The sequence below is a fragment of the Melanotaenia boesemani genome, chromosome 16, assembly GCF_017639745.1.
Source record: "Melanotaenia boesemani isolate fMelBoe1 chromosome 16, fMelBoe1.pri, whole genome shotgun sequence".
Taxonomy (NCBI): Eukaryota; Metazoa; Chordata; class Actinopteri; order Atheriniformes; family Melanotaeniidae; genus Melanotaenia; species Melanotaenia boesemani.
The window spans coordinates 15,051,242-15,071,316 of record NC_055697.1 but is presented as its reverse complement, the minus strand read 5'-3'; the positions used below and the strand labels follow the sequence as shown (position 1 = coordinate 15,071,316).

Genomic DNA, 20,075 nt, shown 5'->3' with positions numbered 1-20,075 from the left:
TCAGTTTTATCAGTTTCTTCATGTTGGCTGTTTAACTTCAATCGTCACATCTGGTGGTTTTATTACAGAAATTTTCACCATGGAGACGGTTGGTGAGATGATGTTATATGAACTCTAAATTATGAGCTAGAACATGGTAGAGTTGATATAGAACATATAGAAGTACACTACATGCTGCATTTACTGACCCTTGGACATCTGACATTTACCCAAGTTTGTGATGAAATTACCAGTTTTGTCCTCAAGTGTCTAAGTAACAATAAATGTCCACACAACATTATGGTGTTAATTCTATACTGTTAAGGTTCTTTTTTTGGGTTTATTTTCATAATTTCTTTTCATTCTTGTTAGACATTTTATATGTTCTGTGAATAGGAAGCTCACTGCGAAGTTTGTCAGTAGGTTTCAATGTTTGGTCTTCATCAGAAAAGTAAGTTGCAGAAAGCATACGTCTAAAAAAAAATGTTAAGAAGCACTGTCAGAAATACAATGGCAAAAGTATCTGTCACCATTTAGAAAAAGGACAGGAGAAAAAAAAAACAATTACTTGAACATTTTATGTTTGAAAAAGAAAAACCCAGAAGCCAGTACGGCAACCAATGGGTTGAAGGCCGTGTTACTCAAACCAATTCACTGCCACAGCTTTGTGACAGCTTGTGATGCAAGAACAAGTGATAACACACTCTGCTTTTAAATAGGAGGAGAGTAATTTATGCTTCGCTCAATAAAGAAAAAAGGGGGTTAGTCGACCTTTACTCTGAAAAAAGGGTCACATCAACACCTCAATCTTTTCCAGTAGTAATTAGAAATATAGCAGAGACTATACAGCAATAAATCTGCTCAGTGGCCTCTTTGTAATTCTTTCATACTGTTCACTTCCTGTTCCCTTTGTGCAGCAGGCCACCCTGACTTATCAGGTTCCTGAACAAAATGAGGGCTGCTGGTAATCTGATACTTAAAGTCAGTTTGGTTCATTAGATTTGCTATGAAGCTGAAACTGACTCACTGTTTTTCTAATATTTTGCCTGCAGTGTGTATTCTATTTAAATTCAATTTCACCTTTGTCAGGGGCTTAAAACAATGCCAAAGGCTGCGTGCTTTAAAAACACTGTCTTGCGCATTCTTCATATCCCACCATCACCATGTAAATATGTATATAGCCTGTGAGGTTGTTTTTCTTGTACTGTCAATTATATATATATATGTATATATTTTATTTATTTATATATATATATATATATATGTATATATATATATGTATGCCTTTTTTATATTTATAATGCTACATATTTTTTTTTCTTGTAAATAATTTATATTGCACCTTCTTGTTGTGATGCATGTTCACTTTATTCTGTCTGCTTTCTGCACTTTATTCTGTAAAAAGAGCTGCTGTAACGAGTGAATTTCTCCACTGTGAGATTAATAAATCCAATCTAATCTAATTGTAGGGGTGAAAAGAAAGAAAGAAAAAAAAAACAGCTGAAGGATAAACATGAAGTCTGTTGTGAAAAAAAAAGTCTTCATGATAGATGATGTTGGAGCGCACCATCTGATGCACAATCTGACGTGGCGTTTCTCTAAGTGAGCAGATCCTCACAGGTCTTTGCAACAAGTGAGCAACCAGATGTGAGCAGAGGCAGAGGTAGAGGTGGTTGCTGTGAAATCCATTTGCATCCAGAGTGGACAGAGGAAAAATCTATCAAGTATGTTGTGGGGTGAAAGTGGGTAGATATTTTCTTTCGCTGTGATGAAATGTTGAAATCATTTGGGGTAAAACTATGTGAGGAGCAGGTCTGATATATGTCTCCACAAAGGTCAGCCATAATCAGCACCTTGCATACCTGCATCTAGCCCCAAAAAATATGGCCCTAGGAGAGTGTTTTTATCACATGAATGATGTGATTTGAAGGGTACATAACATATGGGGTATGTCTGTTCTGCCATGTTCTCTTACATATAGCCCATTTGTTGTTGAGATAGTGTGTCTGTCTTGAATAAGTCAGGGAGACGTATGACAGGGCAGCCAGGCAAGCTGCCCTCTGAGACGGGACAGCTGTTGCAGATTCTCCCATGTTTTTTATCCCTTCCTCTATGCTTCAACCTACACAGCAAAAATCTACAAGTTCATCAGTCCTAATGTGTTTGTCTATGTTTGTGCTTCATTGTTGAGCTTGAACTCTTGACATTTTGTGCTGTAAGGAATATATATCTGTTATTATTTGAGGTGTAAAAGTACGTGAACTTCTGGGAGTCCCGCTGAAACTGGAACTGAACAGTGATCTGTATGAATCTGATCTCCCCAACCCACGCTTGTATAAGTACACAAACAATGGATTTCTGAGGGTCTCAGAATGAGTAGTTGATTCTGGAAAATGTTTCAAAACTATTTGTGATTCAACCTTTCCACAGCCAGACAAATTGTGTGCAACACTTGGGAAATTCTGCACCATTGTTACTCTACCCACAAGTGGTTAACCAACAAAAGTCACCCAAAGAGAAGGCTGTGTAACTGGCCTCTGAGGTCACAAACGAACTCACAGTAATGTCTAGGCAATGAAAAACGTTCATTAACGTTCATTTGCTCACGATCAAACAACTGAGGTGCTCACTGCACCGAGAAATCATCTACTCTCCGAAAAGAAAATTCCTGCCCGTATACATTTCACCAAGGATCACACAGAGAAACTAGAAAATAGAGTTTGGAGAGATTAGTTTAAAAAAAAAATGCGTATGAATAGAAGTCCAGAAAAAAGAGAAAAACTGCATTCTTGCCTGGGAGTTTTAACTTATCTGTGGAACATGGCGGTGGTAGTATCATGGTTTGGATCTGTTTTACTACATCTCAATCATGATTATTTGTTGAGTCCATAAACTGCTCTTAGGGATCCTAAGCACACAAGCTCTTGTAAAGTTTGTTTTTTTTTGGCAAAGCCACACCAAAGTCATAACCTTAAATCAAATAAGAAGTTGTGGAAAGACCCAAGGTGAGCAGTTCATGTAAAGAAACCTGCAAGCATCCCAGAACTAAATCAGTTCTGTAAGAAAGAAATTCTTCCAAACTCATGTTTAGTACTAATTAACAGTTACCAAAGACATAAGTTACATTTACTGCTGTAACTTATCAAAGGTTCACATACCTTTACCACTCACAAATCTGTAACACTGGATAATTTTTCATTATCATTCAATAACTGTCCAATCTTTGCATCTTAACAGGTTTTCTCTTTATCTACTCAATTACATGGTCTTATCCAGATTTTATGCAGAATTACAGGATATTTTAAATACTTCACTTTCAAATCATTGTATGTGTAATTAGGATTTTGTATCTTCTATAAACTTCAGTTTCACTTGTATGTTACTTAAGCAAAACAGCAAACTGTTGCATTACAGAAACAAACACATGTACCACAGTAAATAAACAGCAAATACTTCAAGAGCCACAGACCTTCTGCCAGAAGTTGATGTAGAAAACTTCCCTGGAGAAGTTGAAGTAGATGTTGGTGTCATAGGCATCGTCTCCAGCATTTGAGATGGTAACGTTCAAAGATACGTTTTTCACTCCTCCAAGGGCCAAATGAGGTTTACTATGCAGTCTGATGGGAATATAAAATAAACACTCATGATTTAAAAAAGGTAAAGCAATAATAAAATAGAATCTCATTTTTAAAATGACTTAAATGTAATCATGCCAAGAGGGGCATCCTTGTCGGACAATACTTTGTAATTTTTGGAATATAATAAAGAAAATGTGCTTAGTAGGAGAACAAACATAAACGGTGCTCATTGTATGCAGAGCAGAAGACACAAAATAAAAGAGGGAACTCCCTAACGATGGAAAAACATATGGATATTCTCCAAGCATGCGTCATGGTTCCACCACCCACACCCACATGACCTATGACGTCAGTTTGCTTCCTCAAGACTGGAGGAAAAAGGCAGACACAAAGTTTGACTCTAAACTCTAGCAGAAAGATTTTACCCAGAAAGATTTTTTCCAGAAAAATTTTACCCAGACAGCAGCAGTTTCCCATGAAGCCTCAGGTCTGCAGCACAGTCGTCTGACAGGCAGTTCTTCTCAAACCAAGTCTGACGAGAAAACAGTGAAGCACACAGTTAATATGACCTCATGCTGTTCATGCACTAAACATACTGACGGCATGTTCAGACAGGGGGGCAGTGTTGTGCTGCAGTTGGAGTTTTTTTTAATCCAGAAAAGCCAAAAACACATCTGATTAACTGGAAAAGTGTATTTGGTTTGAGGCTGACTCAAGAAAGGAAACTTGGGTCAAGCAGTATAGCTTGATGAGTTTCTGATAAATGGATTTGGTAGAAACTGAAAGTTGTAAATACTTCAGTTTTTTTTTTTTCACAAAAAGTGCAGACACTGGGGAAACACACGTGGGGCAGGTTAGAGGGGGTCGGAAAGAAAATAAATGAATCAGTCTTTTTGGATTCCACTCAAGAAAAGCTAACACAGACAATAATAAGCTGGTAACCAAGACCAAATCATTAAAACCCTATTCAAGCTACTTCCTTCATTCCCACTGGAATCCACGGGGAGAAATGACTTTGGTTTTATATCAGGTGTGGGAGAGTCCAGGTTTTACTGGAGCCACTATTGAAAATAAAATATAAGTGTACTTGAGCTGGTTAAAAATAACTGATGACCTCTTTTTATTAAAGCATAATGAACATTATAAGTTCTGGACTCTTGCTCAGGAAAAACAAAACTTAGAAAAGGTTTGTTGTTTTTTTCACTGGTCTTTAAATATTCACAGAAATGCAGAAAATTACTCAATTTCAGTGACTCCATTAAATATTGCAAAATGCACACTAAAAATGGTTGTCATACGCATCAGCCTTATTGAGGGCTCTTAATGTCTTCATCAAACTGCTTTCCTTTTTTGTTTCCACCTATCATTTCTGTTCTGAATGTAAAGGGAAACATCTGATGTCTAAATTTTAATCCAACTCATATTTTCTAAGAAACATGAAACCACGTTGTACCTCATTTCTCACTGCAATCTTGCTTCCTTTCCTCCAACGCAGAACTGGAGCAAGCGCTGGCAGATCTCTGTCCTGGTGTCCGGTTAGCACGTGCTTTCCAAGGCTGTAGGCCACCTCGAATGTGATAGCTGTGAACACTTCTTTCACATCTTTCTGCAAGAAGCACAGACGACCATAGCAAAGAATGAGTCCCAAAACACGTGTGATTTTTAAAACTAAATGTAAACGTGAAGAAATAACTGTCATGTAAATGTCTGGGTGATTCCAGTAATTAATCATCTTTCTCCAATTAATACATGGTGCAAAGACTGATTGCACTGCAGAGTCTAAAATCACAGAGTCTGAATTTGTTATTACTGTCATTTCTGTGCCAAAAAGTCACAAGGTTAAACACAGATCCAAGTAAACTGATAGGATCATGTGAAATGGGTTAAATGGATGGGTGACACATCTCCCTTTATTTATTTATTTTTTTTACTTGTTAATAGTCATGAAAGCATAGCGGCTGCAAGTTCTCAGAACAGTGGATCTGTTTTTAAACATGCTGGCACTGCCTCTGGGAGATATCGTGGAGTTTCTGGCGGCTCCATCTAAAGCCACAAAAGAATTGTTTGATTTGGCATTGGGCTTGGAAACAATGCAGACAAAATAAAAAACAGAGAGTTTAACGTGATCAAATCCTGAATCTTCATTAGATGACAGCGCTGGAAGACACATGTGGGAAAAGCTGATACTGAGGATGGGTTTCCATTTGAATGCAGCTTGGTGGGTCTGGTTTGGGTTTGACTATCTGAAAGCTGCAGCAAGCAAAAACAGCAGAAACACAAACGCTAACTGCCACCTGTGTCCCTAACCAAACCCAAAATGTCAATATAAAGCATATCCTCGTGCCTTCCTGTGGCTATTTAGGCTACTCTTTCTTCAGCACTTTCTCTGTTTTGTCCTTTATCTGTGTCCATCCACCCATCCTTTTTCCTCAGGCAGGCACAGGGCCAGGCTGGGCTTTGAGTGTGTGAGGCATCACTGGTGTCGAACACACCCAGATCATCAGCAGTGAGAGAGTTATAGCAGGAAAGAGCAATGACATAAACAGACAAAAAAATGAAGATTCGAGGTTTTATTGGAAAACAGTGTTGCACATAGAAGAAGACGAGGCCTTGATGATATCAGCACTTTTAGTGCATTTTTATTGCTCTTAGCTTAGCTTTTCATTTGACTATCTTTATCTTTTGTTCTTTAATCTTTTAAGAGTTGGGACTCCACTAATTTTCAGTCAGACTGTTTAGAAATGGAGGAAATTCAAGAACATTGTTACTGATCCTACCCCGCCTCTTGCCTGATAGAAACTGAGATAAGCTCCAGCCCTCCATAACCCTGAGTTGGAGAAACAGGTATACAGTTAGGCACAGCAATATGTGGACAGTAAAACAATTATCATATTTGGACTTTGCATGCCACCATTTTTTTTTATATCCTATGAAGCATTAAAGAATTGCAATAATTTTTCATGGGCTCAAAACTAATTGGACGATCAACATTACTGTAAATAAAATGTTTATTTTTAATACTTGTTGAAAATCCTTTGCAGACAATGACTGCCTGAAGTCTGGAACCCATAAACATCACCACACACTGGCTTTTCTCCTTTGTGATCTGTTGCTTGACCTTTACTGCAACTGTCTTCAGTTGTTGGCTGTTTGTTGGTCTTTCTGCCTTAAATTTTGTCTTAAGCAATGTTCAGATGCGATGACTCGGCCACTGCAGAATATTCCATTTTTTTGCTTTAAAAAACTTCTGGGTTGCTTTTGCAGTAAGTTTTGGGTCATTGTTCATCTGTACTGTGACATGACATCTAATCGGCTTTGTTGAATGTGTGCAGAGAGTAAATCCCTATAACTTTAGATTTCATCTGGCTGCTTCTGTCTGGTGTCACATCTTCAATAAACACCAGTTACCCAGAGCTGTTGGAAAACATGCATGTTTTCGCCATCCGACTGCTTCCACCATGTTTTACAAAAGATGTGGTATACTTTGGATAACGAGCTGCTCCAGGCCTTGATACTTATTTCTTCCCATCATTCTGGTGCAGGATGATCTTAGTTTAATCTGTCCAAAGAACGCTGTTCCAGAACTGAGCTATATTCTTTAGATGGTTTTTGGTGAAGTCTAATCAGGACTTTCTATTCTTGAGGCTGATTAATGGTTTGTACCCTGAGGCAAACCCTTTGTATTGCCCTCCAGTAGTCTTATCTTTATGATAGATTTAGATACCAATGCACATACTTTCTGGGGAGTGTTCTTTACATGGGTAGATGTTTTTCATCACTATGGAAACATCCACCTCTGTTGTCTTCCATGGATGTCCAAACCTTTTTAAGTTACCAACCTTAATGCACTCCATTTCTCCCAGAATACACCAAACTGTTGATTTGGCCACTCCTAACATTCTATCTCTCTGATGAATTTCTTCTTTTTTTTCCAGCCTAAGGATGGTCTGTTTAACATCCACTGAAAGCTCCTTTGGCTGCATGTTCACAGCAACAGCCTCCAAATGCAAATGCCACACCTTAAATCAACTCCAGACCTTTTACCTGCTATATTGATGATGAGTTAATGAGGTAAAAACCCTTGAAGCCGATGAAGCAGCTTTAGAGTTAACTGTCCAGTTACTTTTATTCCTTTGAGAAACAGCCAGCTACATATTAAAGTGCTGTAATTCCTAAACTTTCTCTCCAATTTGGATGTGAATGCCCCCAAATTAAAGCTGAAAGTCTGCACTTTAAGCCCATATTGATTAGATAACTGTATACTGAAAATGTTTTGGTAAACAGCTAAAATAACAAACTTGTGTCAGCGTCTAAATATATATGGACCTGATTATAGAAAAAGAATGAATGGATTGATTACTTTCCCCTGGAGTGGCTTAACAATATGAGGGCAGTTGTATATTAGTACACAAGGTCAGAAGGAAAAAAATAAAATAAAATAAAAAAATTCTACCTACAGATGTGCAAAACTGATTAATCAGCATTAAGTCACTGTCATTGCTTCTATAGAGGGCGAATGCACAGGCACATGAACTTTCAGGCACTATTGTTATAACGTTTGCAAAATTATCAGATAATCTCTTAACTGCAGAATGACTTCCTTTACAAAGATTTCCCAGAGCCCAAGCTGACATATTAAGATTGATTATGTTATTTACATTTTAATGGCGGAACCAGAAAAACTGATGCAAATCTACAGCTGCAACAGCAAATATGGATGGGATCCACAATAAGTCAAGAGATGCAAATTCACTTTTAAGATGTTAACAAGAAAAAAAAAAAAAAGAGCTCAAATAGTGGTAACAAAATGGGCCAACCGTCTAACCTAGGATTGCTGTCCTTAGCTGCAAACATAAAAGTTACACAAGTAATTAATAAATCCTCAAAACGTTTGCTTAAAAACTTCTGTCAATCAACATCATTGGCTGACCTACTGAACAACATCAAATGGAGCAATTCAGACACAAGATGTTCATCTCACATCCATCACAACCACAGTTCATGCCTCATTAGACGTACAGAAGCAGCGTTGTTCCAGCCTCATACGGCTCACTCAGGAGGTAACATATGACACAATTAACTCAGTGCAGGATGAGTGGAACTGCACTGTGTGAAGTGCGGGCAAAGCCTTCAGCCTCAGGAGCAATTAAAACAGAATGCCTGAAATGGCCCTTGTCCGCTGGCCTCTGTGTGAACTGACCTCCCGGGAGAGTCTCCAGCCCTGAACTCCCCCTGCTTATCTCACATTTTTACATGCCACAGGGGAGGACATAGAAGGCAAAATGTCTTAAAATGGAGTATTTTTTTGCAATCCCATCCTTCAAAGGGGATTCTGTTGGTAAGTAAATAGGCTTTTTTTGTCCAGTACTAATAATGTGCTGCTTTATTTCTAAACAAAACATCTACAGTAATATTGTGCAGATACATGATTTCATTCTCCAAAGGAGACAAAGGAACAAAGACTGCTAATCAACCAGAGAGCTACCAAGACTCATAGAATAATCACAGTAGAAGCACCAGAGCTTGTTCACTAACATTTGGTCAGAGCTTTTATTATCGCTTGATCAATGCTGCCAATTGTCCCACCCGGATCCACACCCCTGGTCGGATCATTTACTCCCTCCTGATCCTGCTCTCAGTTTCTGTATTTATGGAACAGAGAAGTTCCTGAGCTGCAGCTGAGAAAGACACTGGCCACTGTTAACTGCCTGCTACCTATAATTTTATGGAAAGAAATCCAACAACTGTTCTTCACATGCTGGTGAAGTTCACAAGAGAGAGGCTCTATAGTTAACAGGCGCGTACTGTGTTAATCCTCACTGAAACACATAAGCTGCAGGGTGCGTCTAAGATCTCAGATCAGATGGAGAAACAGAATGGATGGGATATCTGAAATTTGAATGCTGGTATTTAAAGTTTATATATGTCTCTGAATGGTCACCAGTTGCTTCAGAAAGTCAGACAAGTCTGGCATTATGCTCATGAATGGTAGTCTCAATGATCTTGAGGAACAATCTAACCCTGAGCTTTGGGTGTTAACTTATAGCTTAATAGTTATTTCATTGCATTCATGAAGATTAACTAGCTGTTGCTGTGGTAGTTGCTATCGCTAACTACTCTTAGCCTCCAAGTGGGTCTTGACAGCATCCTCAGAAACAGAAATAACGCACACATAAATTCTGCATGGTCACTAAAAAATAGTCCTGAAACTCCTCATCATCGTGTGGTTAAAATTATTTATTTCGAGTTCCATTCAATACTGGGGAGCTGCCAGACAGTTCAGTAAGAAACAGCTGGTTTCCACCATGACTGTAAATTTTATATAAGGACAGAAAAAAAAAATCTGCATTTTCCAGCAGTTTGTTTCTTTTATGGCACACTTGATACAAGTGCTTCCTCCCAGAATATTTATATATTTCATTCATGGGATGCAGGTCAGCTTGGACTTCTACATGTTTAAAAAGAAAACAACTTGCCATCAAACTTCAACCTACAGCACTCCCTCGCTCTGCAATAAGTTTCTGCCAATATGCTTGCTCTGTGCCTTTGTTCACACTGTTTTTATTTGATACAACAGAGCATAACTTACACCTTTCTGCTGCTTCTCTGACTCTTTCCCACACAACTGTAAACTTAGCATCTCCAGGAACACAATGCTGCTACTGTATGAATTGAATTAATCGGACTTTGTCGAACACATTTATTACATTTCCACTGTAGCTAAGCTGTACTCCAGTTACACACATGTTTCAAGCTCTGATTCTCACATATTAATCTGATCAGCAAGATGGCAACACACCAAACTGACTGCTTCCTGAACACAGAGCAGCTCCGACACGGTGGGTGCGGGGAGGTTGACGTCAGGCGGCAAAAGGCTCTGATGCTCAGTTTAAATGCCTCATGCTTGGCTGAAACACACAAGAGCTCCACTCTCAGCCAAACCATTCCCACAAAAGCATATAGCTTAAGTCTAGTCACGGGAAATCTTTATTAACTCTTGAGGGAAACACACACACAGCGCTCCTTTTTAGGACACTGTATGTTTGGATGATTTAAAGGTTGAGACCATTTTATTTAAGGGCTAAATGCCAGTGAGTCTTAGTTGAAATGGAAAAAAACCTTTTATTTAAGTGTTGAATGGATTCAGCCTGGCCAAGGGGTAGTGTTATGTGTGTACAGTGAGATTCATGGATATGACTTAAAACTGAAAGTATTTTGAGTGATGTTTGCAGCATATGGCATAAATACGTTTACCTCAGTTTGCCCTAAAAAAGTCTAGAGTGAGACAAAACCTTTAGTGACTGCAGGTTAAACTCAAGCAGCTGCTCAGCTCAGAATAACTTAGCAGATGTTGAAAATACAAGAATGACAAAATGTGAGGGAGTAGGAACGAGTGTCCAATAATTTCACGTAGAGAACTCCTTTTTTTTCTGAGAAAATGATCCTCTGCTCTTAAATCTTTCTGGTCATGTCATGGCAGAAAGATTTCATCTGTACTGGTAAAATTACAGATGTCATCTTTATTGTTCATTCAGAAAATATCTATGAGTAAATCAGAAGGCTCATGAACATATTTTACTGAATTCTATTTATAGATTGATCTCCACATGTGTCACTTATCTGTAAACTTCAATCACATCTAACAACCAGGCCTCACATCCTGCTTAAATTCCCCAGGGAGCAACTCCTCTCTTTAGACTGCTGTTGTCGGTGGCAGGATATTTATTCATTTTCTTTTTATCTATATAACTTCCTGCAAGGACACCGTCAAGGACTTCTTTGTGAGAATAAGCCCTACAGCCTACACCACTGCTTAGTGGTTTCTTGCTTTGGATGTGGCTTTCCTTTTTCTGTTTTGTAACCTCTTCTGTGCCATTTTTTTTTACATCTTGTGGATGTTTTTCTTAAATTTTGTTGTTAATTTTGAGATCATTCTTTTGTAATACTTAATCATTCAGAACAAACTGTAAACTCTACACACATTCATTTGGAGCAAAGTCCTTGGTGAACACATCTAAAAATCCATATTTTGTTAGCTTTCCGTTAAGATTCATCCAAAACTACATCAAAAGGGCAAACAAATCCTACAAGAAACATCTGGCTGTTTACCTGTTGAAGGCTTCACTATTTACACTACAATTTTTTTTTGCCATTTTCTGTTCTTGAGAATGTGTCTCACAGTTTTCCCACCAACATGGAACTTCCTTTCGGTTTTCTTTTGGTTCACAAAACTAATTTTGCACCACTCGGAAAATTCTGAACAAAAATTATTTAGTTCTTGATCTAAAATGTTTGTTTTGCAGCTCCAATCCAAATTTTGCAAATGCTGTCTTTCTGGAGCCAGAAAAAAAGTATATTTTAACATGAAGGTGAAGCTAGACGGTGATACAGAAGGACCACCTGCACAATGTTCAGAAGAGATTAATCTAGCTGACACCATAATGACTTGTGGGAAAACTGGTTTAATATTTCATGAGAGAAGTTTTTGAACAGAAGTCTGTTAGAGCCAGAGATGTTTTGGAGCCAGCACCTAACAGCCATCAGTGGTTTCAGGCTCTGCTTCACGTCTGACAGTGGACATGAAGATCAGTTTTTTCTACATTCAAACACAATACCAAACTGCAGAGAGCAGATATAACTCTCTATGTGTTCGTTATCTTTCACAGCAGTTTTTTGTCTTTTTGTATGCGTGTCAGAAAGTTGCTTATTATACACATTCACACAGTTGTCACACTTTTCTAAAGCTTCTGTATGGAATAATCCAATATTACTATAGAACAGTCATGTTGGATTACATGCTCAAAGGGAGTGGGAAGATACTCAGTCCTAATTATATCATTTGGTATACTAAGTCTGCCATTAGGAGCTTAAATGGCGGTAACAGATTTTTGCCTGCAACACCCAAAACCAGCCCAACCAAATGAGAAAAACAATATAAGTGGCTGCAATCATCAATGTTCACACTTTTTTAGAGGAACAGTAGTGTAATTGCTGTTGACAAACTTACTATAATCACCCTATAACACATAAAGAAAAGAAGAAGCTTGTTGCAAACTGAAGAAACGTTTGGTGCTAACATGCGGTTAATGCAACAGTCTATCTATTATCTTTCCTGTGACTCAGTCATTCTTTTAACTTCACTACTCAAGGAAGAAATGAAACTCTGCAATAAGTTTCTAAAATGTGGAGGCTTAGGGCTGGAAATTCATGTAATTACTCTGAGCTACCCCTCTGGCTTTAACTTTACATTGTCCCCTCATGTTCTTTTGTTACTTAAGTTATTGATGACAACAGTTTTAAGGAAGATGTTCTTTCTGGAACAATAGAATCAGTGGAATTAACATGCAAACAACATTTCTTATTCACAAAAGTTAAGATTTTGAGAATTTGGTAACAAAAAATGTTTTTTGGACTGTAAAACCTTCAGTCAGTCCAAAGCCCAGTGATTGTGAGTAATGTAAAATCATCAGACTACCAGTCATACCAAATGTAAGCAGTTTGCCTTTGTTCCAATACAACATGAGCCATGTTTACTGCAGCTCACTGGAAAAGATTTCACTGATGTTGGTAGTGAAAGCTTAGATGTCTGTCCAGCCGCTGACACAAACCTGGTAAATTAAACAAAAGCTGTTGTGCAATAAAACGCTCTGCACATGGAGAGAAAACAAACTGACAAAAAAAAAAAAAAGCATTCGGGGCTTAAAGTTAATTGCACTTTCTCTCAAGATTAATAAATGAATATGTACTGAGAAGACAGACCACTGAATCCATAGAATGATTTTAAATTTTTTTGTCTGTGAAAACACGTTAAAAATCACTAAAACCTGACCTGCTGCAAGACTGCATGCTGCTTGATGTGACGGTGTGTTGCAATAACTCCTGTGAGCAAACATATGTTGGAAACATGTACCATCTGTACTGTCACTCATGAGGCCAAATCACTAACATGACTGGTAAATACTGTAGCTCTCACAGTATGCCCTTCAATTTGCATGCTATCCAAGCAACTCAAAAGCACAAAAAGAAAATGAATCTCAGCGGTTCTGATGGTGCAGATATGGAGATGTACCTTTCACTCACAAGAACCCAAGTGCATTGAATTTATTGCTTTTTAAAACAAAGCTCACGCAAACACAAAATTACAGGAAACTTTTACAGTCTTGTATGCATCATGAAGAAGGCATTTAACATCTGACCCTGGACAGTTACAGCCACAGCTGGGATTTATAAAGGAGCTGAGAAAGGTGCCTTACTTCCCTGGTGGAAATTGGCAGATGGAATTGGTTTACTGCTCAAACATACAAGAATTCATCTGCGTGTTATTTTTACTACATTCTATTAACAGCAGCTTGAGTCAACGCCAATGCTAACTATAAGGGCTTTATTGTAATATTTGGATCTGAAATCTATCCAGTCGCTGACAAATACCCAGTTCCTTCTCATTCAGCTCCCACACTGGGATATTTTCAGCACATTATTTGCTTCTGTTCTATTTTCAGTATCATTTACTCTTCATTTCTGCTCCATTCATCATCCTGCAAATAAACCTTTAACAAATCACGGATTTCTATTGTTTAAGTCACCAAAAAGATCTTTCCTTCTTAGAAGAGAAACAAACCTACTGTTGGAGACAGAACAGATAATAAAATGATCCTTTTAAGGAAGAAGCTATGGGTGTTGACAACTGTTATTCAAATAGAAATTACACAGATCCAGTCTCCTTATACATCTTTTATGTTTTAACAAGAATTTTAAGAGCACTCTTAATGCAAAGAGAAGAACAAAAAAAAAAAAAAAAAAAAAAAAAAAATAACAAGAAACATGGGAATACTTTGGATGTTTCTAACACACACATTTGCTCTCAAATAAGCAATAAAAAGTTAATAAAAAGTAAACTAAATATTTTTCTATATGATTAATTGTTTATGGCAGCTATCAAAGCAAAAAAAAATTACTCATCTAATTTTTATTGTGGGATTGTGTTTATAAGATAAACAAAAGATAAAATAAAGGAGTGTAAAAACAGTGAACTTTTGTAATACTTTCTATCTCAGATTATATTTATTGGGCTCTACTTATAAACCTATCTCACTAAAAGGATCAGAATTCTATTCCTGAATAGTGCTGCTGTTTAGAAAGAACAACACGCATCTGAAGTCTTCCTGCCTTTGAGAGATTAGCTTCCTTCAAGATCATTATAAATCTTCTCTGAGCATAAACAGGAAAAATGTCATCTGCATTTCTGCATAACTAATTACCCCCCAAAAAAGCATCAGTTTTCAAAGAATAAGGAGCTCAAAGTAAAGTTACAGCTACAGTCTAGCCATGAACATTTATTTTATTTTTTAAAAAAAAGCTATTCTCAGTCTCAAGAGAAAACATCTCTCTGATTGATAAGAAATCAGCAGGGAGGTGCAGTCCAAAATATGCAGTTTTTAAAAATGGAGTTCAGTGTGTTTTGTCAGTGTGTTTTAATCTACTCCATCCTGGTGATAGAGGAGGTCTCCAGATGCTTCCTGCAGCTCATTTTGTCACTGTGTACAAATCTAACTTTTACTCCACTGTTATTGTTGGAGCTATTGTTTTCGGACAAAAGCCCTGATAAAACTGCAGCATGCAAACACAAATTTGTCAAATCTACTTGATGAGGGTTCCGTAGGATGCAGTCTCAGCAGGACGTTAATAAATTATTGTTTACACTTTATATTTGTGGGCTTTCCTTTGTAGCAGATCCTGTCTGTTCATACAGGAAGCGGAATTTAATGTCAATATATTAACGACTGGATGTTGACGTGGGAAATGATAACCGTGTCTCGACCAGATTGGGAGGGAAGCCTCAAAAAGATGCATCACTGCATCACAGGCAGCACATTTGCTTCCACAAAAGCTCAGGCTGAGCACTCAAACGCTGTTTCCTCTGAAGTGGAAGTGGGAGTCATATCCAGAGAAACTCTTTCATTGCGGTCAGACTTGGCCACCCATTAAGTTGCCTTGTGGTGGCATCGTGTGGCAGTAACCCGGCCAAAAGACTGCAGAAACATTCTGCCCGGCATGCATAGCTGCCAAAATCAACAAATCATCAAATCTGCCCAACATTTGGTCATATTTGATATGTGTAGCAGCGATGGGTTTACTATGGCAACAGAGTAAGTCTAATGAAGAGCCTTCCCAGAAATAATACCTATCTTACAGCTTGCATGTGCATGCTACAGCTGAACCTCATGAGAAACTTGACTTGTAACAAAAGCCTGTGCACTCCAGAAACAGCCCTGGAGAATAACTGTCTGAATGATGTTCTTGTTGGCACAACCATGTAGGGAAATCCTGATGAAAATGTTACCCTGAGCTAAAATTAACCTGAATATTTCTGCTTTAGTATCCTGTAAAGGCTATTAACACTTTTACTTGAGGCCAAAGCATTTAGCTGAACTTATTTATGACAGTTTATATGACATTTTCCACTTGATTTATCATCATAGTGCACTGCTCTTGAATTTTTTCAATAGTTTTTCATTCTATTCTTTATAAATAGGTGCTTGATTTGTTGCTATGTGTAACAGAGGACAGCTGGGTTTGATTACTTTTCTGTTATATACTTTCACTGGATCAGCTCTCTTGGCCTGAGCAAAATAAAATGAGGGGGGGATAGCATCAAGGGAATAGCACATTTTTGCTGAACTTTAAAGAGGCGAACAAAGCGAGTAGTGTGGCGTGGCTCTGGGTTTCCACGTGCCAAGCAGTGGTGAGACTCTGGGACTTTGTCTCACTGGAGACCATGTGGGGTGCAGCGACAGGAACTCCTGCTTCAATTTACTCTCCTAGGTTTCCTGTTTGTCTGCAGAGAGCAGACTAAGGTCAAACAGTAAGTGTAGTTGATTTTTCACATTAGTTTAGGCTTACTTTGAAGAGCAGCTTAGTGGATTCCATTGAAACACGCGGGTCAAATACAATCAGGTTATCTGTCAATCAAAAAAGCAGGATATTTTACTTGGATTGTCCAGCTCCTCTGGGGTGAATGTTTATATCTTATGAGTCACATCTAATTGTCTGAAGCTACAAAATACCTACAGAAACACCATCTAAATTACAAAAAGTGAGCCTCAATGGCATTTATTGATATTCAATTTTGACAATCTGTTCATTGGAGTCAGACTCTTCTCTCTAAAGCCTAATAGTCCTGCTCTTCTATCATTTAAGCAAATACAACATTAAACGTCTCCTGTAAGAAGCTGCAATTTGTGAATTACTGGTTTACTGGTTAAAAACATAAGCAAATTACTCATTTTCAAAATGATTGTTAATGCACAATTTATTAAAAATAACATTCTGCCTGGAGCCATGCCATCAACATTTTGGCTAAAAGCAGTATCTTCTATGATAAATCTGCACAGGACTAAGTCAAGCTGACCCCACATAAGTGAATCTAGAAAGATAATTGCTGTGTCTAGCAATAAATGAGAAAACTGCTCACTAATATTTTGCCAAAAAAAACTATAAATGATATGGAGTGTGATACTAACATGCTGGCATCAGGCAGATTTAATCATCAGTTTGCAGAAGTAACAATACACATAACATGCTTATTTCTGTAAGCGTAAAGACCATCATTGGTGCATGTTTGATTCCTGAAAATCCTGTGCACTGCATTGCATGATCAACATTTCCATTCAAACATAAGAGAACAGAAAGGACATAGAAGCATTTAGCTTTAACAGATAAATGTGCATCCCAGAGATGCCTCGGTAACAACAGCAGTCATCAAAATAACATTTGATGGACCTCGAAATACTCCAGTGGTGCCACACAAATGTTAGGATGACATGAGATATACATGTAGGACACAGTGTAATATAGGCCAGGGGAAAAAAAGGGGGTTGGGGGCAGGATGCTTTACCAGCTAAATTAAACAGACAACTGTTATAGGCACAGCTCTGGCTACTTATTTTAGGTCCTCCTCATGAGAGAAGCCTCTCTTGACCAGAAATGGAACTGGCTTTTGGCACAATTTCAAGGCTCACGTGGGCTCCACAGTAATGGTGCTGCTATAGTAAAATCACAGATGATGATGGATGAATAGCCAACGATGTAAACACGGCTAAGGGTAGAACATCTAACAATGAAATACTTACACTGTATTTACCTAGACAAGCAATAAATCAAGCTAAGTGAGCAGTCAGTTTGAACCTAAATAGTACCTGACAGAATAAATACTGAATGCTTTATGTTTTGTTGTAAACCATATTTCACAAACTAATATTGAGATTGCACCTGTTGCACTTTTAATCTCTTCACAATGATTGAGGATATCAGCATCTTGTATAAATGTAACTGCATATTACAAAAACTCAAACTATTTTACAGTAATGCAGTATATAAACTGAGCTACCATGGGAGAAACTTAACAAACCAGTTGCATAAAATAGCTAAAGAAACAAATCAAACTAAAGAATTCTAGCTTAAAGTCAGTGGTTTTCATATAAAATGGGTCATGTTCATCTCTATACACATCACCTCTGGCATAAGGTCGTCTTAACTTCTCATCATTCATCAGTCATCACAACTGCTTTCCCTTCCTAAATGTGAAGTACAACTTAAGTGAAAGCCAGCATGGAGTTTATTTAGCTAAAAATAACCAAACAAAGGCCATCTGGAGGGCTGGTATGGTGGTGGTCAATGCCAAAGAAAACATGCTTAAAATGAACAACAGACAAGCCTTGCATAATTTCAGAAGAAATTACTCTTGTAAAAGTGAGATCCTGAACTATTAGCTCCTGTGTTCCTGTGGTCTCAGTCCTGTGTGCTTTACTAAATGGTAGGTCCACTGTTTTACTTGATTTCAGATGGTGAAAATTGCTGCAAAATTACGTACAACTAATGAACCAATCATGCTCAGCTCCAGCTCAAAATTTTTTTATTCAAGTTCACAAGAGAAAATCCTGCTTTTTTACTACCCCTACATGTGGCCCTAAAATTAATCTAAAATCTATTAATTTATTGCCTCTTTGCACAATCTGTCCTAAAAGCTGCCTTTCATCTGACTGGCCAACTTCTAGATGCCTGTTAAGTGATAAATTTAAGCGTTTCTTAGCTGCTCTGCCTGTACTTTGAGGTGTTTGTAGCATTTCACTGTATGAATAAATCCATGACTATCAGACAACATTTCAGAAAAAAATATGTCCCCTGTAAGTAAGGCCATTCAGGAGAGGTTAAGTTATAAAGACAAACACAGGGGTCAACAGATGGTCACAGTTATTATAAATGTGAGAGTGGCTCAGAATAGCTCATGGCCTGCCTCCACTGGCCCTCATGCATCAGGGCTTTAGCAATCAACCCTGACGTGAGAGTTTTCCATAAGCAGCTCCAGCATGCAGTTACAGTGGACACACCGGCAGCCTTGCACCCTGTTGAGACGTTACTCTCAGTCCTGTGTTTTCACTGTATGTTTTGGTTAAGAAAAGATTGGGGTGGAGTGCACAATTCCCCCCATCCTGAGAGGATGCAGTCCGGCAACCAGCTGGTTTCCATTAGCATAACTCTTCTGAGGAATGGGAGGACTGGCTCACGTGGGCAGACTCATGAAATAGATAGTTGATGGGATTGGTCAAGCAGACCAGACACTGTCTAAAAGAGTCAGATCAACTCTGGGGTGATTTCTTAATCTCTTCTTTTTAGGTTTTAGACTAACACATACCGTTTGATGACAAAAACTCATGTCAAGACTAGTATCAAGTCATAAACTCATAGCTTTCATACATATTTAACTTCATTTAGCCTGTAAACAGTCTGGTAAGGATGTCATTTGGGTACCACACCTTTAAATTCTTGTGTGGTTTTACAGCTTTTTGCAATTCACTTTGACTTTTGCTGCTGAGCAGGTGAACTGTGTGGCCATAAATAGCTGCAATTCACACCTTAGTAAAGCTTTAACAAATACTGCAGAAATGATCCTGAAACAGTGTTTGTCTTCTCTAAACTTAAATATTCACTGAGAGCAACAGGAATAATCTAGCTGAGGATGCTATTATTTGTTTTCTTGTCAAAAGCTGGAAAAGAAGATCAACACCCCTCACACAAGACAGGTGCCTGAAGACATTTAGCATTAAAACTGACAGCAGAAGGAAACAGTTAGCCTGGCTCTATGTAAAAGTAACCAAGTCTGCCTGGCTGCAGCTCTAGAGATGGCTGAGTCTCTGTAAAGACCGTCAGTAACTCTGCTTCTCATTACAGACATCAAAGTGCATTTTCATCCAGTAACTTTAGTGCCTGAACTAACCAACAGAGAAGCGAAATAGGGCTTCTCCCTGAAGTAATATCTGGCCTGATGGATGACACTTTAAGTAGAAGTGTGTTTATTCACGCAGCCAGAGAGATGCCACAGGTTTGTGGCAGCTACGAGCTACGACTGAGTGATAACTTACTTGGCCACCCACTAACCGTTATAATGCTTGGTTCAAGTGTTGAAATGTCAGATTTATTCTTGGCGGAAGCGCTGCTCTACTCTACACCACTTATTCTTGT

The 20,075-nt window shown here is 38.2% G+C and overlaps 1 protein-coding gene across 1 annotated transcript in view; it reads right to left on the bottom strand.

The window, feature by feature from the left end:
• The window catches only part of itga9 (integrin, alpha 9), a 52,786-nt gene that overhangs the window by 16,428 nt on the left and 16,283 nt on the right, over window positions 1-20,075 (bottom strand). The window contains exons 16-18 of the mRNA XM_042010270.1: window positions 5,011-5,163; window positions 4,013-4,089; window positions 3,449-3,596 (exon numbers count right to left, since the gene is read on the bottom strand). Coding sequence (XP_041866204.1) covers window positions 3,449-3,596; window positions 4,013-4,089; window positions 5,011-5,163 — 378 coding nt within the window. The remainder of the gene's footprint in view (window positions 1-3,448; window positions 3,597-4,012; window positions 4,090-5,010; window positions 5,164-20,075) is intronic.